The sequence below is a fragment of the Marmota flaviventris genome, chromosome 10 (assembly GCF_047511675.1).
Source record: "Marmota flaviventris isolate mMarFla1 chromosome 10, mMarFla1.hap1, whole genome shotgun sequence".
Lineage (NCBI taxonomy): Eukaryota > Metazoa > Chordata > Mammalia > Rodentia > Sciuridae > Marmota > Marmota flaviventris.
This window is the reverse complement of record NC_092507.1, coordinates 27,290,456-27,314,337: the sequence shown is the minus strand read 5'-3', so window position 1 is coordinate 27,314,337 and position 23,882 is coordinate 27,290,456. Positions and strand designations below refer to the sequence as shown.

General features: G+C 44.1%; 1 protein-coding gene and 1 long non-coding RNA gene across 2 annotated transcripts in view; one reads left to right on the top strand and one right to left on the bottom strand.

The window, feature by feature from the left end:
* The window catches only part of Oscp1 (organic solute carrier partner 1), a 31,598-nt gene extending 12,173 nt beyond the window's left edge, over positions 1 to 19,425 (top strand). Inside the window, exons 3-10 of the mRNA XM_027937547.3 lie at positions 4,452 to 4,619; positions 5,124 to 5,204; positions 13,678 to 13,781; positions 14,418 to 14,546; positions 15,608 to 15,677; positions 17,620 to 17,759; positions 18,657 to 18,720; positions 18,957 to 19,425. Coding sequence (XP_027793348.1) covers positions 4,452 to 4,619; positions 5,124 to 5,204; positions 13,678 to 13,781; positions 14,418 to 14,546; positions 15,608 to 15,677; positions 17,620 to 17,759; positions 18,657 to 18,720; positions 18,957 to 19,073 — 873 coding nt within the window. The 3' untranslated portion in view covers positions 19,074 to 19,425. The remainder of the gene's footprint in view (positions 1 to 4,451; positions 4,620 to 5,123; positions 5,205 to 13,677; positions 13,782 to 14,417; positions 14,547 to 15,607; positions 15,678 to 17,619; positions 17,760 to 18,656; positions 18,721 to 18,956) is intronic.
* Positions 4,603 to 21,461, bottom strand: LOC139707443 (uncharacterized). The gene is made up of 3 exons (XR_011709011.1): positions 21,417 to 21,461; positions 5,044 to 5,241; positions 4,603 to 4,673 (listed from the first exon to the last, which is right to left on the bottom strand). It is a non-coding gene; the product is annotated as an uncharacterized lncRNA (long non-coding RNA).
* Positions 21,462 to 23,882: the final 2,421 nt, after the last annotated feature.

The following is a 23,882-nucleotide window of genomic DNA, read 5'->3' as shown; positions in this document are numbered from 1 at the left end:
AGCATTACTCCTACTCATGAAGTATGGGCTGCACTTAGTGACTTCCTTTCAAAGAATAAGTTATGGGGAAAAAAAGGAGAAAACAATTAGCTCTATAGTGCAAAAACCTGACAAATGACCTCACTCAGGGAGTCAAGGTTCACACAACAGCGATGTGTCACGTTGATAGTGTGTACCCTGACATGCCTCATCTCTGTAGTCTTCCTCCCCAAACCCATAGTCCCAGTCTAACTATAAGAAAAGCATCAAACAAATGTCATTGTCATGATAGAAATACCTGACTGGTATTTAAAATATCAAGGTTACCAAAAACAAGAAAAGTCAGAAAAACTTTTATAGCCAACAGGATCCCAGGAAGATATGACAACTAAATATAATGTGGTATCCTGGGTGGGAGCCTGAAACAGAATAGGATGTTAGGGGGAAACTTGTGAAATCTCGTATAGTCTTTATAACTGTAATAACAAGTCCGTTTTAATATCTTCCATTATGTGCATTTTTTAAAATCATGAGGATTGACAACCAGTAGTAGGTGTGCAAAATCAATTCACTTATTCTTGGTACCTAGAAGAAGCCTCAGAGAGACAGAATACCTTTAACTACACCCTCTTAACCTCCTGCCACTTTTCTCTGGAAAGTTACTTTATCTCCCTGAGCCTGTTTTCTCACTGTACAATGAGGGGTAGACAATACTGAGATACAGACTTCCTCCTCTTCCTCTGCCTGCCCAAGTAAGTGGCAGCCATCTGCCACTCGGCATCACAGTCACTCTCAGACCTCTCACAAATCCCAAGATCATCAAAAACAGGACCAAGAAGTTCATCCAGTGCCAGTTAGCCCAGATTCGGGGGACAGGGAGCAAGTGCTCTACCACTGAGCCACACCGCCAGCCTAAGGATCCAGATCTTGGTGCCCAGCATTGGTTATAGGAACAAGAAGAAAACAAAGCATATGCTACCCTGTGTCTTCTGGAAGCTCCCAGGCCACAAGGAGCCAGAAGTGCTACCAGTGTGCAGCAAATCTAACTGTGCTGAGATTGCTCAGGGTTTCTCCCAAGAACCACAACACCATCATGGAAAGAGCAGCCCAGCTGGCCATCAGAGTCACGGATCCCAGTGCCAGGCTGCACAGGGAGGAAAATGAGTAGATAGCTCATGTGCACATTTATTTAGATAAAACCATTAAAACTGCATTTTAAAAATGAGGATAGTTATAGCTACTTGACCAGTTACTGAAAATTATTGCTCATCTCACTCTGCCTTTGAGAAGGTTTAGAATCAACATAGCATTTAGACTAAAAAAAAATCCCGAAAGCAGGGCGTGGTGATGCAGGAGCTCAGGAGGCTGAGGTGGGAGGATCACAAGTTCAAAGCTAGTCTCAGCAATTTAGTGAGGCCCTAAGCAAATCAGCAAGAACTTGTCTCTAAATAAAATGTAAAAAAAGGGCTGGGGATATGGCTTAGTGGTTAAGCACCCCTGGGTTCAATGCCTGGTACCAAAAAAAAAAAAAAAATTCCTGATTTCAAGTCTTAGCTGTGAGACCAAATTTACTGAATAACTCTCAACTTTTATTTCTACATCATAATGTGTTTTTATCATTTATTCCTATCACAGGGCCCCTATACACAACATGCACTGAAATTTTGATAATAATGGCAGAGTCTCGAGTCTATATCTCAGTATTGTACACCCCATCCTACACCCCTATACATGAACCATGCTGTCCTAGTGTAATCCACTTTCTAAGTGGAAATGTTTGGTTGCATGTTGAAGTAATGGGAGTGTGTAAAGGGTCTAGCAAGTGTCTTGGAATCTGGTCATCTTGGGCTGGGGAAGTAGCTCAGTGGTAGAGTACTTGCCTAGTTTGCCCAGTGCCAAGAGCAATCCCCAGCACCGCAAAGATACAAAAAGCCTGATCACCCTGAGCCCATCTCATGCTGCCACTTTCCAGCTACGTGGACTTAGGCAAGTTTCCTCCTTTTTTTTTTTTTTTTCTTTTGAACTGGGATAAGACCCACCTCATGGAGTTCTTGTGAATATAAAGTGCTGATCAAATGAAGGAATGTATACACATGTGCTTGACCCAACATTCAGATGATAGTAGTGTATATTCTCAATCCTGCCCCAGACATGTCCATACTAGACGTCATCTTCTCCCCTTCCTCCTCCTATCCTCCGCGCCCACTGATACCCCTGGTTATGGGTTATGGTGACCAGTCCTGCTTCCCCACATGTTGAAGTTTGAACATAGAGAAGCAAGCCAAGGCAAGCATATGAAGCAGGGTTTATTTAAAAAGGGGCAACATAGACTTCTCCTGCGAGGGAGAAGTGGGCCATAGTTGGTATCCTGGCATCCCAAGAAGCGAGGTGTTCTGCCCTTTTTATATGTCCTAGGCTTCCTTTGTTCTCCTGCTTTCCCCCTTATCTTTCTCCTTCCTTTGTACTTGACTAAGCCCAGGAATGCTCAGTGGGATGGCCAAAAGGGGGAAATAGGTGGGCTGAAGGGAGAAGGGCAGGATGGAGCAGCCAAGGACACATTAACAACCTTATAGCTCCCTGTAGGGAGGGGAGATTCCTAGGCAGGTAACCTTGGGAACAGATTAGAGCAGGGGCAGGTTCTTGATAAGATCCCTCAGGGGACAGTCTCCAACTTCCCAGACTCACTCAAAATTGGCCTCTTAGATCCGACCTGACTCAGTTTACCTACACTGACTGCCTAATTCTGGCTTCACCATCTCCTGTCCATTAGAGGCATCATCCCTCTCCCAGATGCTAGGCTGGAAATGCTGCAGTCCATTTGGATCACCCTCATTGTCATCTCCAAATCTAGCCAGACTGTCACCATGTACTAACAGCTTTTTCTTCTCAACGTGAAGAAAACAAAGGAACACAATCTTCTTTTCCTGCCTTCTCCATTCCCACCATTTCTCTTTTAGCCTTAGGTTTGGATTACGCCAGTGACATTCCTTTCCTTTGTCTAACCAGTAGACATCTATTCACACCTAGTAGGAACCAGGTATTAACTGGCCCCCCTAACTCTAGTTCCTCTCTTCTCTCTATCTCATTGCCAGAGTGACTAATCTTGTTTAATCACCACTTTGATTGTGTCAGCTCAGAAAACTTCAATAGTCCCCTAATCCCCACCATTTTTACTCTAAATTATTTTGCTTGCCTTTCCAAAACTTTTAATATTCTAACATTGCCATACTTCCCAACTTTATTTCCCACCATCCCCAACATGAAAATGACATGCTTCTTGGTGCCTCCAGGCCCTCACATGCCGCTATTCCCTCAACTGAGTCACCTTTCCTTTTCCTTTGGCCAGTCTGAACCCTGACACTTCCTCAGACCCATATCAGTCCACTTGTGCCACAGAGCCTGTCTTTTTTTTTTTTTTTTTAAGAGAGAGAGAGAGAATTTTTAATATTTATTTATTTATTTGTTTAGTTATTGGCGGACACAACATCTTTGTTTGTATGTGGTGCTGAGGATCGAACCCGGGCCACACGCATGCCAGGCAGGCGCGCTACCGCTTGTGCCACATCCCCAACCCTACAGAGCCTGTCTTGACCAGTTTGATCGTCACCAGTTTCGCCCCTTGGTCTTTCCTGGATGTTTGTACCACACATGGGGCTTGTTGCCATCTTAGTAAATGCTGTTCACATTTAAAAGTGGTCTTATATAGTTGTAGAACTTCTACTTGCCACTTTGACATATATCATCTCATTCCTTTCAGCAACCCTGCAATATTGGGAAATTGGGTAGTAGTTTTAACAGAAGAAAATGCAGGCTCAGAGACATTAAGAAAGCTGGCCAGGGGGCTGGGGATGTGGCTCAAGTGGTAGCGCGCTTGCCTGGCATACGTGCGGCCCAGGTTTGATCCTCAGCACCACATACAAACAAAGATGTTGTGTCTACCGAGAACTAAAAAAATAAATAAATATTAAAAAAAAAAGAAAAAGAAAAGAAAGAAAGCTGGCCAGGGCTGAGGGGTAGCTCAGTGGTAAAATGCATGCTTAGCATGTACAAAGCCCTCGATTCAATCCCCAGGATCTCAAAAAAAAGAAAAAGAAATTTGGCCAGGGTCATACAAAAATGTCAGCAGCAAAGGAGGACTTGAATTCAGGTTTCATTCCTTCAAGTTCAAGGGCCAGACCAGGACGCCACAGCTGCCAACATTGTTTCATATGTGTCCCATCAGCAATACATGTCACATGACCGGAAATTCTGGTTTTCCCAGGAATGCCCCAGGTTACTCCTGTTGTTCTGGCTTAAATACTAATATCACCCCCTTTTACTCTCAGAAGAACCTTGGCTTGGGTGATATGGTCACTTGAGCTGTGTGCTAAGCCCGGAGCTGGTTTTCAGTAAATGCTTGATTGAATCATTGTCAGAGACCCTGACATCTACTTTTATGGTCCTATTTATTTTGTTTTTGTATGGGTTGACAGCTCTATGACCTGATGACTATGGCTTTCAAATATCAAGTATTGCTGTGTCCACGTCCCAAGGATGTGCTGCTGGTCACTTTCAATCATTTAGATGCCATCAAGGGATTCATCCAAGACTCCCCAACCATCCTGAACCAAGTGGATGAGACTTTCCGACAGCTGACAGATGTAAGAGTACCACCAGTTTATCACCTCTCAGCTCCCAAACTTGTCCTCACTCCTCTGTAAGAGAGAACAGGGTGAGGAATGACAAAGGCAGCTACCCTTCTAGAACATTCCAAAAATCTTTAAGTATCCATTTTGTTAATATAGTAGGCATTATCCTCTTATGCCCTCCACTGTCACCTTCATAAGTGGAAAAGCAGCAGTACAGAGCGTAGCCATTTCTAACTTACCTGAAAGGGAGTTGGTTTCATTTTGCTAAACCTTGGGGAGCAAGCTCTTCAGGTGTGGAAAATGGGGGAGACAAAATGTATCGCTGCTCTGCTGTGGTATAATAGGGTTTTTCCACTGGGGAGGAAGGGTGCTGGCACTCCTGCTGCCCCTCTCCTTGCTTATCTGTCTCCCATCCCTGAGCACCCCCCACCCTCACCTGTCCACAGGTGAAAGTGAAGCACCCTTGTGTCACGCCTTATGAAAGTGAAGCACCCCTTTCTGTTTTGCCTTTGGCAGACGTACGGGGCTCTCTCTGCTGGGGAGTTCCAACTGATCCGTCAGACACTCCTCATCTTCTTCCAGGACCTGCACATCAGAGTAAGTGAGTGGGCAGCAGGGACTCTGCAGCTCTAACCTGGGGAAACATGGGTCATCAGGGCAGACAAGGGTGGAGACTTTGCCCACTTAGTGATGTCCATCATGGTTTGAATCCATGATAATACACATTCTGATAATCTAATAATACATAATCTGATAAGACAGTTTTTAAATGGACCAAGGAAAGGCAGACATAGTATATGCAGACAGATTATATGTAGTATATGCAGTATAAGGCAGACATAGTGGCACATGCAGGCTATAATCCCAGCAACTCGAAAGGATGAGGCAGGAGGATTTTTGCAAGTTCAAGGCCAGCCTCAGCAACTTCGCAAGACCTTGTTATAAAGTAAACATAAAACTATACAAACATACATATATGAAGGGCTGGGGTTGTGGCTCAGCAGTAGAGTGTTTACCTAGCACCGTACTGGGTTCGATCCTCAGCACCACATAAAATAAATAAATAAAATAAAGGTATTGTGTCCACCTACAATTAAAAATATTTTTAAAAAAATAAATATGGATATAAATTAAATAAAACTTTAAAAATAAAATAAAATGATAGAGTAGTAGTAGAGCATCCCTAGGTTCAATCCCCAGTACTGCCAAAAAAGGACCAAGGAAGACAATGATGCTACCATTCTTTCCCAGTTATGAGTTTCTTTGAAATATATTTTGGTGCCAGGCATGGTGGTGCACACTTGTAATCCCAGTGACAGGAGGCTAAAGCAAAGGGATCGCAAATTGGAGGCCAGCATAGGCAACTTAGTGAAACCCTGCCTCAAAATAAAAATTAGAAAAGGGCTCAGGATGTAGTTCAGTGGCAGAGTGTCCCTTTGTTCAGTCTCCAATACAGAAAGGAAGGAAGGAAGGAAGGAAGGAGGGAGGGAGGGAGGGAGGGAGGAAGATGGTTTTGTCTCTTGCTTCTCTAGAGGAAGTTGCTCTCAAAGCCTCAGTTCCAGCCTGACCTCAGTTCCAGAGTTCTATCCACCCTTATCATCCTCAACTTCTTCAGCACCACACACTGTCAAAAGGTTCCCTCCCTCCCAGGACACCACACCCTCCCTGCACTTCCATGCTCCTCCTCATCCTGGCCTTCCCTTCCCTTGCCCATCTCAAGGCTTCTCACTCCTTCCTTTCTCCCTGCCTATCTCCACTCCTGCCTCCTTCTGCCTCTGTCCACCCTCTGCTTTTTAGGCATCTCCCACCCCACCTCCTTAATCTGTGACTTCGAGTCTAACCTCTATTTTACCCTTGCCCAACACTGCCCCCAGGCTCACAGCTCCACCTGCTTGTAGTAACTCTCCGTAAGGATGCCCACCCCACCAGGTGAACAACTCAAGGTCTTTCCTAAATTCTGCAGTTCAAATGCTGTCCCAACTTTCAGCTTTTTTTTATGGGCACCATTGCCCCACTCCCTTGTCTCAGAAGCAGAGTGCCACCTTTGATTCCCCTTCCCTAATCTTCATCCAGTTGCTTCTAAGGCTCATAGAGTCTGCCCTTCCACAGCCACATCCTCCTTTCCATCCCTGCTGCCCCAGCCTAGCTCAGATTCCCATACTTCCTGCTGGCTACTGCCTCCCAGCTCATTCTCCCTCCTCCTGCAGACAGTTCTATATCTTAACTTTCAAAAGCAAAGGGATCGCAAATTCTGAGTTTGTAAATTTGTGGCCCATCTTTCCTGAACCTGATTTTGTTCTTTTCCATAATTTAGCAAATGAGATGAGAAAGATGGTATGATTGGCAGAATAAGCCCAGGCTTTGGAATTAGACATTTTTTTCTTCTTTTCTTGGTGCTGGGGATTGAACCCAGAGACATTCTACCACTGAATTACATCCCAGCTCTATTTATTTTTTATTTTGAGACTGGGTCTCAATAAGTTGCCCAGGTTTGGACTCAAACTGTGATCCTCCACCTCCTGAATAGCTGGAAGGATCATGGAGCTAGTGCCAGTGGTATATCTGACTCCATCTAGGCATGGTGGTACTTGCCTATAATCCCAAATTACTTCACTTGAAGCTTAGTTAATTCATCTGAAAAAATGGAAATTACACTAGCCAATTTAGTTTGTTAGGTGGATTAACTGAAGCAACATATGTAATATGTGTGTATTTGCTGATGATGCACAAATGGTGTAACGTGTTTCTGGAAGGTTATACAAGAAACCAGTCACGGTGGTTGCCTCTTGGGAGTAAGGAACTGAAAGGAGGACAGGAGTAGCAAAGAGACTTACTTTCTTTTCATCATATATACCCTTCTGAACCTTTTGAATTTCACACCTGTGCATGCATAATGTATTCACAAAATGAAATTCAAAAAAAAAGAAGAAATAGAGTATGTTTACTGCCTTATTATATTTCCCTTCTATGGGCCAGGAAAGACAAATAGATTTCAACTCTGCTGCCAATTTTATTTTTAACCCTCATGAATAATTTTGATGTATTTGCTATGGATGGAGTAATAACATCAATATAAATTAAGACTCTACTAGTCATCGATTAAGACAAAAAAATATTAAAGCTAAAGAAGATTAAGTTTCACATCAAATTTAAAATCAATTTTAAAATATTGAAAATTTCATATAGTATTGTTCTCAAGACCATGCATATTTTGGCATATTTTATGGATCACAATAATACAAACAGCTGTATTGATTTCTCAATTCTGACAAGATAAAATTCATAATAGTGAAAAGACTTACCCAATAACAATTTTATAGCAAAATCATTAAAATACATTAAACCACAAAATATATTAAGCTTTAATTGTTAAATGGATGGGCAATGAAACATCAGAATGTTTGCCAAGAAAAATAGGAATCACATGTCTTGGTAATATTCTGCCACTGATCTGTAACATCTGGGCTGGTTTTTCATGTTTGGTCTTTAATGGTATTTCTGCTCAGCTGCTATTTGTGATTGCCTATACAGATTTTCTGTTTTCAAAATGGTTTTTAGATTTGTAAGCAAAACAACTAAATCATGAAAACAGCTCTGCTCTAATAGCTCCCTGCTTATTAACCACAGCAAACACAAAATTACCTATTCAATATCTAAGCTTTCTGTGATATCACCAAGTAGCATGAAATGCGCTTAACATGCCCAAGCCCTGACCCGTGTACCAGAGCCTGAATAGAGATGACTACACCAATTCCACTTGGAATCCTCCATAGTTGTTTACAACCATCTCAATTCTTGATCCCCTGAGGGCTACACTCCGCTGACCTCTGGCCCACTCCCCGCCCTCATTCCTACTCCCGCATCCTTCCATCATGGACTTCCTTTCTGTCCTGTCCATTGTTTCCACTGTTGGAAAACATCATTCCATCTTAGGCTCTCCACAGAATAAGAAGAGACTGTACCTATGTCTGCACTCCATTATCCACACTCTTTAGGAATATTTCATCCCTGGAAAACAATCTAGTAAATATATATTGATGGCCTACTGTGTGCCAGGCACTGTTTTAATTGTTTGAGATTCACAATTTAGAAATATCAAGTCCCTGCCTTGAAGAGGTTCTATGCTAGGAGGAAGAGACTGGGAAGACAGATATGTTATGTTCTTGTACGAGAGCTTTTAGGAAGATGATAATATTGGGTAAAGTTATAAAAGGCAACAGGGGTGTTGTTGTATTAGACCAGCACTGTCCAATAGAACTCTCTGGATGATGGAAAAGCTCCATATTTGTGCCATCCAATTTGATAACAACTTGCCAGATGTGGCTCTTGAGCATTTGGAATAGGGACTAAGAAACTGAATTAATTAATTAATTTGTTTGTTTGTTTGTTTGTTTTGTAGTACTAGAAATTGAACCAGGGCCACCCCATGGTAGGCGAGTACTCTACCACTGAGCCACATCCCCAGCCCTTAGTTTAAATTTAAATAGCCACACTTAACTAGTAACTACTGCTTTGGAACAGCCCTTCTTTAAATGATAGAGTTAAGGACAGCCATAAATCAGTAATTTTCTCATACTGCAACAGTAATTCAGCCAAGGAAGAAATCAGGAAAACTGTCCCAGTCACAGTAACCTCAAAAATAAAATAAAATACTTGGGAATTAATCTAACTGTGGAGGTAAAAGGTTCTTCAATGAAAACCATAGAACACTGGAGAAGGAGATTGAAGAAGACTTTAGACAATGGAAAGACTGCCCATGTTTTTAGATAGGCAGACTCAATATTGTCAAAATGGCCGTATTACCAAAAGCAGTATGTAGATCTAATGCAATCCCCATCAAAATACCAATGACATTCTTCAGAGAATTAGAAGAAAAAAAAAATTCTTAAATTCATTTGGAAGAATAAAAGACCTAGAATAGCCAAAGCAATACTTACTTAAGCAAGAAAAGTGAAGTAGGAGGTGTAAGGACGCTGCACCACACTACGAATGGGAGACACCACACGACACAGATCACCGAAGAGGTTCCACTTTATTACAAAAGGCTGTGGGTTTATATAGACCTAAGGAGAGGTAGCAGGGCTGAGGTAGATAACGGGTCACCCGTTTATTGGCAAGCTCTTCCATATGTCAGTTCCGGAGCCCAAGAAGTTAATATTGGGGCTAAGGTTTCCCACCCGCAGGATTTGAACATTGGCGGGGGGTGGGGAGGGGGGGGGGACACTTTTCGCGCCAGTGAAAGGAAAAAAAGAGGAGAAAGAGGGTCGTTAGGCGCCATGTTGTGGTTTTTCTCTGGGGTGCTGCTGCCGTTATATGTTTTCCCAACAGGAGGCAGCCCAATACCTACTCTGAAATTACACTACAGGCTGTAGTAACAAAAACAGCATGGTATTGGCATCAAAATACACATGAAGACCAGTGGGAAGGAACAGAGACAAATCCACATACCTACAGCTGTCTGATATTTGACAAAGGTGCCAAAAATATATTTTGAAGACAGCCTTTTTAACAAATGATGCTAAGAAAACTGGATAGCTCTATGTAGAAAAAACGAAACTAGACCCCTGTCTCTCACCTTGCCCAAAACTCAAATTGAAATGGATCAAAGACTTAGGAATTAGAGCAGAAACTTTACAAGTACTAGAAAAAAACATAGGATCAATACTCTATCATATAGGTGCTGGCACTGACTTCCTTAACAAGACCTCCAAAGCACAAGAAGTAAAACCAAGAATCAATAAGTGGTATGTCATCAAACTAAAAAGCTTTTGCACAGCAAAGGAAATGTTATAAGTGTGAAGCAAGAGCCTACAGAATGGGATAAAATCTTGGCCAGCTACTCCTCCAGTAGAGGATTAAAATCCAGAATATACAGAGAACTCAAAAAACTTAACACCCAAACAACAAATAACCCAATCAATAAATGGGCAAAAGAACTAAATGGAAACTTCTAAAAAAAAAAAGAAACATAAATGGCCAATGAATATATGAAAAAAATGTTCAACATCTCTAGCAATCAGGGAGATGCAAATTAAAACTGCACTGAGATTCCACCTCACTCCAGTCAGAATGGGCAATGATCAAGAATACGAACAACAATAAATGCTGGCGAGATTGTGGGGAGAAAGGTACACTTGTACAGTGTTGGTGGGACTGCAGACTAGTACAACCACTCTGGAAAGCAGTTTGGAAGTTCCTCAAAAAACTAGGGATGGAACCACCCTATGACCCAGCTCTCTCAGTTCTCACCATTTTCCTAGAACATCTAAAATTGGCATACTAGAGTGACACAGCCACATCAATGTTTATAGCAGTATAATTCACAATAGCAAAATTATGGAATCAACCCAGATGCCCATTAATAGACAAATGAATAAATTATGGTACACACACACACACACACACACACACACGGGAGTTCTACTCAGCCATAAAAAAAGGAATGTAATTATGACATTTGCCAGTAAATGGATGGAAATGGAGAATATCATGCTAAGTGAAATAAGCACTCAAAGGTCGGATGTTGGGCTGGGGTGGTGGCTCAGCAGTAGAGCACTCGCCTAGCACGTGCAGGGCCCTCAGCACCACATAAAAATGAATGAATGGAATAAAGGCATTGTGTCCAACAACAACTAAAAAATAAATATTTTTTAAAAAAGAAAAAAGTCAAATGTTTTCTCTCATGTGTGGAAGCTAGAGTTAAATAAAGGAAGGAGGCAGGGAAGAATAGACAACATAAAGAACCTATCAAATATAAATTAATGAATGAGTGAAAGGAAGTCTAATAGAGGAAGAAGGATGGGAGGAGGGAGGATGGGAGGGAAAAGGAAGGATCATGAATTGAAATTGATTTCCACACATGAATGAGTTTGTAGGGATGAAGTCACACTTCGTATAACTGTAAAGCTCTAATAAAATAAAAAGGAGGGAGAGTGTTTAAAACAAAGGACACCCTAGGCAGGAGGCATGGCTCAGTCAGGCACTGAGGCATGTGACTGCCCGGCATAGGAGGGGAGAGGTGCAAGCAATTGAGTGTGGGGAACGCAGGATTCGGGAACATGGCTGCTCAGAGGGACAGGCCAGCTGCACCATCTAGCAGACAACAGAGAGCTGGTCAGACTTAAGAAGGCCAACAAGGGTAGAGAGTCTCTTTCACAGCAGAATGGAGGCTGGATTAAAACAGGAAGACAGAAGGCAAGGACACCCAGTAGGAGGCTCCTGCTGTGGCTGCAGGGGATGGCAGAGGTCTGCAGTGGGGAGCAGTCATGGGATAGAGAAGAAGGGATGGTTGTTCGATTGACAGGGCATGGCGGCTTCTCGGATCAGGCAGGGTGATGGAAGGGGGCTCAGCTTGCTGACTAGGTGATTGGGTGGTGTCATTTGCTGAATTCCAGAGGACCAGCTTGGGGAAGACAAAGGTGAGTCTTTTCCTGAGCAGCATGAATGTGGGGTGCATTTTGTGGAATCTTCAGGAGGACATGTCTACCGGGCAAGGATGGGTGAGTCTGGTGTCCAAAAAAAGAGGCCGAGAGGAAGCTTGAGGTGCAGAGGCCATCAGCAGAGAGGTGCCCTGGAGTATGGGGGAGGATGAGAGCACTAGGGAAAGAAAGGGACTGTGAGCCCCACCTCCAGCTAACGCCTGCAGAGGGGCTGGCGGACAGACAGACGGACCAGCGGTCCTGTGCAGCCAGACAGATTCTCAGGTCAAGCCCCCAGCCCCCAGGCCCTGCTTTTTATACATTATCTGGCTTAACTGTCACACTAACCCATTGATTAGGCTCTTCATTACTCCCAGTTTACCAAAAAGAAAACACATATACAGAAAGATCATGTCTCTTACAAAAGAAAACAAGAGCAGGGAGGAGGGTGTAGAGCACATGCTTTTATCATGTGGGAGGCCCTGAGTTCAACCCCAGCTTGGAAAAAAGGAAGGGAGGGGCTGGGGTTATAGCTCAGTGGTAGAGCGCTTGCCTGGCACATGTGAGGCACTGGGTTTGATCCTCAGCACCACATAAAATAGAATAAATAAAATTAAAGGTATTGTGTCCATCTACATCTAAAAATATTTTTAAAAGCCGGTGGGGGGGACCCCAGAGCCAAGAAGGCCCACGGATATTTGAGCCCAGACAGTCTAGTATCAGTGTGTCAAACTGCCAGTCTACATATCTCTGCACCATGCATTTCAATGCCTTGCACGCAACAGAGGCTTATTCTTGATATTACTAATAGAAACTTGTGGAACTGTAGAGTTGGAAGGGATCTTCAAGTTTATCTCATTTTACAGATGAGAAAGCCAAGACCCAGTAAAACTGATTAACTGCTGCAATCTTTATTGGGGTTTAAAGTGTGAATGGGCAGAACCTCAACACAGAATAACAAACAGAGAGTGGAAATGCATAATGTGTTTTCGGCCATGTGAAAGACCTGGGTGCACCCTGCTCTGGCCTCCACTGCTAGGCAGGCCAACATGTGGGTAGGAGCTCAGGGTCCAGTCAGAAACAGGAAAGGCGGACTCCGCAGCTCTGCCCTTTATGAGCGGGCTATCTCAACCTTGGAGTGCCAATTCCTCCTCTATAAAATGGTGATATGAGGTTCTTACAACACAAGGCTGACAGCTTCACGGAAAGTGAGCAGGGAACCAAGTGAGCAGGGTGTGGAATTTGGAGTCAGCCTTGGTTTTGAATCCCAGCCCTACCTCTTGTGCTCTCTTTGGGCAGGTCACTTCACTCTGAACCTCAGTTTCCTCATCGTCAAAATGGGGTAACATGGGCCGGGATTGTGGCTCAGTGGCAGAGCACTTGCCTCACACATATGAGGCACTGAGTTCGATCCTCAGCACTATGTAAAAATAAATAAGTAAAATAAAGGTACTATGGGGTAACAATGACTTACCTGGAAGGTTTACTATATGGTTCAAAAACCACTATAATTGTGCATGTTATTTATATAAGATCTTAGTGCTATAATCTCACAAGGTAACATCCCCAAACCATTACACACTTTTCCTCCTCAAATGTTTATGTTTATGAAAACATATTCATAAAAATAACACTAAACATATTTTTTCCAGGTGTCCATATTTCTAAAGGACAGAGTTCAAAATTCTAATGGTCGCTTTGTGTTGCCAGTGTCCGGACCTGTTCCCTGGGGAACTGAAGTGCCTGGACTCATCAGGTGAATTCTCAACAGTAATTATCCAACAGCTCTAGAGATGCCAAGAACCAGAATGTGGGCTCCACACAGGATGTGACACTGCCAAGCCCCCAGGTTCTGCTTGTCCTGCCCTTCCTGCAGCAAAGCTTAGCGATTAAGGAGGTCAGGCCAGGTACCGTGGTACATGCCTGTAATTCCATCGACTCGGGAGGCTGAGGCAGGATGATTGCAAGTTAGAGGCCAGCCTCAGCTACTTAGCAAGACTCTGTCTCGAAATAAAAAAATAAAAAGACTGGGGCTGGGATTCAGTGGTAGAGCACCCCTGGGCTCAGTGCCCAGTATCATATAAAAGGTTGGGATCTAATCCCAGCTTTCCTCCTTAGCAGAAGAGCTTGTGGCAAGGCACCCAATTCCCCAGGATTCATTTCCTCATCTTAAATGGGTGCTATGAGGATAAATAAGATAATCATTCCCTAAAATGTTTACATAGCACTTGGCACATAATATATGTTCAATCAATATGATTGCTACTATATTATGTATCTTTTTCTTGAAGAAGTGTATAAATATTTTTTGTTCTATTGTTCAAAGAATAAGGAAGCCTCCAGGACTACCCAGCTTGGAGAATATTCCATCATGTCATACTTTGTATTTCAGAATGTTCAACAACAAAGGGGAAGAAGTGAAGAAGACAGAATTCAAGCATGGTGGAAACTACGTCTCTGCACCCAAAGAAGGTTCTTTTGAACTTTATGGAGACCGAGTCTTGAAACTGGGAACTAACATGTAAGCAAGTTTTCCCTTCCTAAATGAACTCTAAAGGAGGTCACTTAAAAAACCTACCTGACTTCTGCTATGAAAATCCCTGCTGACAACTGGGGTACTTTCCCTAGATAAGTGCATGCAGGGCCCTGGCTTTTCCTAAGGCCATTCACAAGTATAAGGCAATCAACAGGCCAAAAAGGCGTATGCATTTAAATAGTCATAGAAGAGCCAAGCCAAAGGCTCCCTTCCTGTGAAAATCCAGAAACACACAGTCTTCATGTAATGTTATATGTCCTTTTTAAAAAAAAAAAAAAAAAATATTTTTTTAGTTGTAGATGGACACAATACCTTTATTTTATTTGTTTTATTTTTTCTTATGTGGTGTTGGGGATCGAGCCCAGTGCTTCATGCATGCCAGGCATGCACTCTACCACTGAGCCACAACCCCAGCCCCATGTCTTTTTTTTTTTTTTTTTCACCAAGGATTGAACTCAAGGGCACTTAGTCACAGAGCCACATCCACAGCCCTTTATTTTATTTTATTTAGAGACAGAGTCTCACTAAGTTGCTTAGGGCCTCCCTAAATTGCTGAGACTGGCTTTGAACTTGAGATCCTCCTGCATCAGCCTCCTGAGCCACTGGGATTACACTGCACCCAGTGCTACATGTCTTCAGTGATACTAAATAAAGCATTTCCACACTGTTCCCCAGCATTCTTCTCTGGAACAAAGTGAAATCTGAGTGGCTAGCACAAGGTTGTATTCTGTACTCATAACACCTTTATGAATGACATTTAATGTTTCAAAATAAAACTTATGCCTAGGGAGGCTGAGTCAGGAGGATCTCAAGTTCAAAGCCAGCCTCAACAATTTAGTGAGGACCTAAGCAACTGAGCAAAACCCTGTCTCAAAATAAAAAATAAAAAAGACTAGAGATGTAGCTCAGTGGTAGGGCACCCCGAGTTCAATCCCCAGTACCAAATAAATAAATCAATAAAAATAAAACTATGAACTGTATTTCCAAGTTAGAAGGAAGTCAGTGAAAAGGGACTAGATAACAACACCATTTTCTGTTGACACCAGGTACAGTGTAAACCGGACTGTGGAGACCCATATGTCTGCAGCATCAAAGAACTTAACCTCACAGACACAGGTGAGCTTCTGCCTCCCTCCCTTACCCTCACTGCTTCTTTCTAGGTACATAAGTCAGCATGAGGAAAAAGGTGGGAACTCTAGATTTTAAAACAAGCCAATATTTCCCTCATTGTTTGCAGTCTTTTCCATTCAGCCTTACAAGCACACAGGTTTTTAATTGTAGCTGTTCACAGAGCCTTCCAGTGATCTGACTAATTAAGTGATTTTAGGCTTGGTTCAACCACCATAATTAAGCAGGAACCACCCACCAGGACATGTGAAATAGCATTGTACCAGTGTCACGGGGTCCGCGGTTGCGGAGTCCAGCACTAGAATGTATGGTAATCATTAAAACATCCCTTTTCAGTGTTTCTCTATATGATGATGTGGTAGCTAAGTTCAAATGGGGGTTTTGTTTCTCTGAATTCCATCTTTACAAATTTTGTCGAACTGGATACCAGTTAGCTAGAGGACAAATCATGGAATAGTCAATTTTAAGTGAACATTTATTGAACTGCCTCTGTGGGCTGAGGACCCAGGGATATAATAAGCTAACATCAGCCAGGCACAGCAGCACAGGAGGCTGAGACAGGAAAATCGAGAGTTCAAAGCCAGCCTCAGCAAAAGTGAGGCACTAAGCAACTCAGTGAGACCCTGTCTCTAAATAAAATACAAAATAGGGCTGGGGATGTGGCTCAGTGGTTGAGTGCCCCTGAGTTCAATCCCTGGTACTGCACCCCTACCAAAAAAAAAGACCTGATATCAATGTGGTCCCATCCTGAGGGAGCTCATAGTTTAGTTCCCTGGGAAAGACAGCAATGGGAACAAATAATTATAATGAGGTGGAAGATGAGCTTGCTGGGTATTCTGTGACAGAAGAACATAGGTTCTGTCCAGCAGGGTGGGGGACAGGGGACAAGGATCAAGATGGCTTCTCAGGGGCTAGGGTTATGGTTCAGTGGTAGAGTGCTCGCCTACCATGCATGAGGCACTGGGTTCCATCCTCAGCACCCCATGAAAATAAAATAAAGGTATTATGTTCACCTACAACTAAAAATAAAAATTAAAAATAAAAAAAGAAGGCTTCTCAGAGGAGATGATATTGAAGTGGGGCTCCAAAGTGGGTAAAATGCTGAACTGCAAAGGAGGAGAAATGGTCATGCAGCTGGAGGTGACAGGAGGAGCAGCAGCACAGAGAAAGGAAAAAGCATCCTGTGTAGGGAAGCAGGGAGCCAGCGGTCTCCACATGGCTAGATCACAGCAGTCCTGAGCAGGAAGCCGACTGCACCAGACAGGGGCAGTGGGCCTGATTAGGGAGGGTATTAAATAAGTTGGTTTTGTTCTTTAAACAGGAATCAAAACAGGGTTTTGAACTTCAAAGACCCCTTTTTTCTCTATATATCTTTTTCAATCAAGTGCTACATGAGACAAGATCTGTGTTTTAGATAACTGGATTAGAGATTGCCAAGAGTCAGGTAGGAGAGCTGAAGGTGGGGTAAGGACAGTGAGGTGGGGAATGGCCTCGAGGGTGTCTTCCTAACTCTCACCACCAGAGGGCAGTATGGGAGCTCCTCAGGAATGGTGCCCTTGAAGCTGGAGACTTGAGCTACTTGTGATGCTGAGGGAAGTAGGTTGACATTAAGAGGAAGCAGTGTTCTTCTCTCCTCCAAGGAGGAAGGTAGTCTGAGGAGAAGTGTAGATCCGTGGGAACTTCCGCTCATCTTGAAAGAATGAAAATCTCTGGCTTGCTGCATTGTTAGATTCCCTCTATTGCTGACATGGATTAATTTTCTTTTGGTTAAGTCTGCTTTTATGCTTTTAGTTGGACCCAGGGATAAAGTGGTTTTTTTTTTTGTTTGTTTGTTTTTAATTATTTTATAATACCTCCATGGGTCTTTGGGGCCTTAGCAGGAAATGTGATCACCTTCGTGTGGTTACAAATCATGCAATTGTTTCTGCAGGAAAACATCACTCCAAACCCTCTTGCTAAAGAAGAGCTGAATTTCCTGGCCAGGCTGATGGGAGGGATGGAGATTAAGAAACCCAGCGGCCCAGAGCCAGGATTCCGGTTGAATCTCTTTACCACTGATGAAGAGGAGGAGTATGTTTTAAACCTGTTCTTTAAAGATATATAAAAATCCTAGGTGTGATAAGAACCTAAATATTACAATTACAAACCAATGACATATAAATACAGATATAGAGATCACAAATGAAATACCAACAATTTCAAAACCGAGCTAAAGACACCCCCTGCTAGGACTAAATGGTCTGAACCTTCTGGAATATTCAGGAAAAAAAAAAAAAGAGTGCTAATGTTTTACTTACCAGAGCATGGTAAGCATCAGAAGTCAAAATGATCATACTAAGAAAAGTTTGTTAAGAAATTAGAGAGAAGTTAATGTCTTTGAGATTTGACAGCCTCACCCAAACCAACCCAGTAGTGATTTGCCAAGATTTGTACAGTGTTTCAGTTGACAAAGCACTTTTACATTTTGAATCTCATGTGAGACGGAGGCTGCCTTCTACTTCCCTAGTCACTGAAATAACTTCTTTCATTTACTTCTGTGTGACAGGCACTCTGGTAAGTGTTGGGGACACCAACCTGAAGGGCAAAACCTAGAGCCTTTCCTCAGAACACTCCCAGCCTAATGGGAAAAATGAAGAAGTGCTTAAGTCATTTCAGTGCCATGTCATGAATGCTCTAATTGAGGACACAGTGACTGTTTTGGCACCAGTGGATTAAAGGGGTTGGAGTTTGCCAAGCAGAGGGAGAGGGAAAACATTCTTGGCAGAGTTTAGAGCGTGCAGCAGCTCAAAGACATAGAAGGACTTTCTGGGGGCGGGGAGGAGGTTGGTTGGAGATAAGGGTGGAAAGGTGAAGACAAATGGTAGAAGGCAGAGAAAAAATAGTTTGCCAAATTATCAAGAGTCAGCTCACAATGCTAGCAGGAAGACAGCTCTGACCTTGGACTCTTTTCTTTACCATCCCACCTAGACATGCAGCACAATCCAGGCCAGAAGAGTTAACCTACGACATTATCAACATACAAGCTATACAGGTGAGTACAGGGGATTTCACAAGAAAGATTCTTATTCTCCTCTTCATCTTTAATAACCTTGAACTTCAAAGACTCCTTCTCTCTAATCAGACTGTAACTAAAGTCCCTATTCTAACAAACAAGTGGGCAATTAAAGTGCATACCAATGGTGAGACTAAGAATCCAATACCCACTGCCCAAAGAGGCAGCCCTGCCCACACACCCTCTTCGTCCCTCTCACCTCATTTCTCTAATAGGACCAGCAACAAAAGGAAGAGCTGGCTCGGATCATGGGGGAGTTTGAGATCAAAGAGCAGCCAAGGCAGAGCTCCAGCAAGGGGGATGATCTGCTCGCCATGATGGATGAGTTATAGCCTTGCTGCCCGGGTGCCTCCTTCCAACCCTCCGGGGAGGGCTGCCTGATGAAGACCCCTGGCAAAGAAGGCTCCAGGATCCAAAATGATGCTGCTAGTTTTCCACTAAAGGAGGCTGTTACCTCTGGTTCCTGTTCATGATGTAAAGGACTCTGCAGGTCTCCCCCAGAGAGCACACCCTCTCCTGAAGGCATATGCATACACGTGTCTTCAGCAAAATATATTATGCCTTTGAAACCAGATTTTTCCCATTTATTCCTAACTCCTGGCAATCATTCAAAGCATCCTGGGCCAGACATTGAGCCCCAGAGTCAGTAAGGGGTCACTCCCATGATCATTTTCAGGTTTATGACTTCACCTTTCCTGTGGGAACCGACATCTCACTGATGGTTATAAATATATTATATAACAAAAACATCAGCATTTTCTGGGGTGTATTCTGCCCTGTATATGGTCTGAAATAAGAGGAAAAGGCAGTTGCCTCAATCCACGGGGCCCAGTTTAGACAGCCTTCCTCATCCGGCTCACTAGGAACTGTTACCTCCAAGGCAGGGTGAGCCAGGCCATGGAAGTCACCCTCAGCCAGGCCCCAAGTAGGGCACCTGGGGCATCTGTGCTTCTCTGCACATCTGCCTGTGCACGTGGCTTTGTCCCATTTGGAGTTGCGCACCAAGAGGGTGTTTGCCTGTCAGCCTCATTCTGTACTCCTTACCCCCAGAGGCTGCCTCAGCCGCGTAGTGTGCTTGCCTTCTAAAGACGCCAGCCTGGTGTGCAGTGACATCTGTCTCCTCTGTTCACTGTCAGTCACCAGGCAGAGCCTCGGGTTGGGTGCACAGGAAGCACATGTGGTGTTCTACTTTCCTTTGGGACCCGCAGAGCAACTTCCCTTGGGACCCTCATGAAGGATCTGGGGCCCAGCCTTGATGTTCCAGGAGGGAGCAGCAGCCCTGCACCACCACTCCCTCCCAGGACTAGGGAACAGTGGGTCCAGAGCCAGGCAATATCAGGGGCCTTTCATTCCTATAGAAGAGATTTCCAGATTGACAGAGGGTAGTACAAAAACTAAAATGAGCTGGGCATTGCCTAACACAGAGCCAAGTACAGGGATTGCTGTGGCCCCCACACTCTGGGAAAAATGGGGACAAACTTAGTTCTGAAATGTGAGGGCAGGGAAGCTGCCCCTCAACTGGCCCAAGGCATAGGGTTTGGATACAGAAAGATAAATGCGGGGGACAGGGGATACCAGGGCACTTAACCACTGAGCCTCATCCCCAGCCATCCCCTTTTTTTAGTTGTCAGTGGATATTTATTTATTTATTTATATGAGGTGCTAAGAATCGAACCCAGTGCCTCACACATGCCAGGCAAGAGCTCTACCACTGAGCCACAACCCCAGCCCCATCCCAAGTCCTTTTAATATTTTTTTTTTTTTTTTTTTTGAGACAGGACCTCGCTAAGTTGCTGAAGCTGACTTTGAACTTGCAATCCTCCTGCCTAGGCCTCCCAAGCTGCTGGGATTATAGGCATCCACTGCCACCATGCCGGCCACCAAATAAATTTAAATCACTTCCCACCCATTAAAGTTACACTTCCTTATCTATAAAGATACTACCTCCCCCACCCCCTGAAATAGTTCTGTTGGGAGGAGAAGCCTCCCTTGCTGTAACACCCATGCTGCACAAGTTCCTAGTGCCTTCTGATTAGTCTCCTTGAAGCAATCTGACCTGACTGGATGACAGGTGAAAGGAAAAGTTCTGTCCTGTTCTGAGCCTGGCTCTCTCCATGCTGCCACATTGGGAACCACATTGTCTGCTCTGAGCATATCCTGGGCCTTGGAGGTGGGCCACGAGCTGCCCAGAAGCAGCAGCCTCCTCCCTCCGCCTACCCCAGAGTGCTGGTGATTTCAAACGCATCCATCCTCTCACTAAATAAACAAGATACAGATCTCTGGTGAGGCAGATCTGTGATGAGGCAATCTTTGAGTTTCATGTCTCTAGACTTGCACAAATATTGAGAAAAACAGTTTATTTGCATGGTGGTTCAGGGCAACCTTGGAAAGCTGAGAGTCAGAAGGAGGTAAGAAGAAAGAAGACGGGGCTGGGATGTAGCTCAGGGGTGCAGGGCCCGGCTTCCATCCCAGTACTTCAAAGAACCAAACCAAAACCAAACAAAAAGGTAGATTCCTCCACCTAAAACGTGGGTAAGTACTAACAACACACGGGTGTTCACTGAAACTCGGGCCAATGGGGTGCAAGGGTCTTAGGCAACAGTGCCCAGTATACCCTTTGGTCAAAATCAGGACGCAGCACTCTGGGTCCATCCCCATCCCTCCCTCACATTTACCATGTCATCTTGGGTCAGTTATCCTTATGGAGCTTCAGTCCCCTCAGCCACCAGAAAGAAAAAGACCTAGTTCAATGGCTCCAATCCAGCTGGCCAGGTGAGTTAGTGTGTCTACAGAGTCCAAGCCCTGCCCCAGCGGGGGACCTGGGAGTTCAAACTTCCTTTCAGCTCTTCTGCGACTGTAACCTCTTCCCAACTAAGTTACAAACTGTTCCACTCTTGTCCTTAGAGGGTTAGAAGGCCCTGGAGGTTATGTGAGGCAAAGTTGTAGAAAAGCCCAAGGACTTGAATGGCTCCCAAAGAAAGTAGTAATAAAAACAGAGTGAAGGAGGTAGGATGTCAAATTGAGTCCACACTCAGCCAACCACTTTTAGCCAAGGATAGTGGCCCACACCTATAGCCCAGTGACTGTCAAGGCTGAGCCAAAGGATCACAATTTCCAAGCCAGGTTGGGAAACCTAGCAAGAACCTGTCTCAAAAAGTAAAAAAGGCTGTAGCTCAGTAGTGAAACACCCCTGGGCTCAATCCCCAGTACTGGAAAAAAAAAAAAAAACTTTTAAAGGTAAAATTCACTTTTTTCCTTAGATATTTATCCTGATAAGACAGAAACAGATTTTAGCATGACAGCCAGATCCCAGAGATGCCAGCTCTACATAGATCAAATGCCCTCAGTCACATGCCTCTGCTCTATGGCCATCTGCTTCATCACTCTGGTTTATGTCTCCTATAAAGTCACACTGTTCAAGCCACAAGAAGCCATAGAAAGACAAATGCAAATTTTAGAAAAAAAAAAAATATACTTAGCATAACACCTAATCTTAAAAACTTAAAATCTGAAAACTAATACAAACTTGACCTGCCCCTTCCTCCCTTTAAATTTGTCCTGGCAAACTCCTTCTCAGAAGCTACTTTCCTGGATAGCCGACAAGGGGGAGTTACAGGAAGGGACTAGAATAGGAAAACCCCTCCACAGCAGGCTTTCCCCGCATAGCTTGAGATTGGACATGGAGGAAATTCTCAGATCCTGACTCTGCTTTTCAAGTGAGAAGGCAGGATACAGTCCAACGGCCATGGAAATTAGTTTGGATTCTTTAGCTACCTTAACACTCCCCACCGTTGCCACCTCCATACTCCCATACACCCTGGATTCTTCTGGTTTCCGGCCAGCGGTACCTCTGATGAAAAAATAACATTTCCTGACAGATGTGATTCCAGATTGCATTGCCCAGCCACTAACAGTCCCAGCAGAGCAGGGGCCAGAACCCAGAACTCACATGTGCAGATCATTCTGCCCTTTACCCCTGCAAGCCTCCCTGACTTCCCCCTACCCCCCAAAATGTCAAGGCCAGCAGGTTTTCTGGGGGAAGCCATACTATGGGCTAAGGATATTAGACACAGGTTTTCTGGATTCCTGAACACTCCTCAGCTAAAGCTTCAATGGATAAGGAGATAATACCTGTTTTATATGCTCTCATCTCCTCCTCCTGTCCAAACTGCTCCCACCACACCCTTGGCCTCTGCTTCTCCATGGAGGCTTCTCTCCATCCTCGCCTATCTGGCTGCTCACTTGTTCCTCTCCAGCACTCACATGCCTGCTGCCGCACCTGCACTCCCTCCTGGATTCCTCCCACTCTGTCTGCACAGACCCGATCCCCATCCCACCCGGCTTTCTGAATGCTCTTCACCTTGCTATATACTTTTCTTCCTAAAACTCTCTCACCCTTTGGCTCTGTGGTCCTAACCATATTGCTTTCTGGACACACCTCCTCTCTCTCCCTCAGTGCCTTCTGATTGAGGGCTGTCTTATGTGTTAAAGAGTGTGAGCCACCATTTGAGAAAGTGTCAGAATGAAGGCTTGGGGTGGGGCTCAGTGGTAGAACATGTGCTTAGCAGGCATGAGGCCCCCAGCCCAATCCCCAGCACCAAAAAAGTACATGAAAATTAAAAAGTGTCAAAATATCCACATCCATATTCAAAAGATCCTTATTTCACCTCTGGCCTTTTCCATTCCTTACCCTTAGCTCTGGCTCTCACTCCATTTCTCACTCTGTTCTTTATTCTCATCCTTTTGCTAATGCTAGAGTTTATGACCCCTACAATGCTTAGTTTCCAATCTTCTGTGAAATAGTTTTGTATCACTTTTCCTTTTTTTTTTTTTTAATTTCTTTTTGTACTAGAGATTGAACCCAGGGGTGCTAAACCACTGAACCACATCCCAGCCCTTTTTACTGTTTGAGACAGGGACTTACTGAGTTGCTTAGGGCCTCACTAAGTTGCTAAGGCTGGCCTCAAAGGCTGTCTCAGCCTCCCAAGTTGCTGGGAGTACACGCAGTCGCCACCTTGCCGGCCCTTACATCACTTTCTCTCACAGCTGCCTTTACCTTTGATGGTTGCCTCTGCTCTCACCCGTGCTGCATGCCTGCTTCTCTGATGCTCCACAACCCCTGGCTCTTCAGTGTCTAAGCT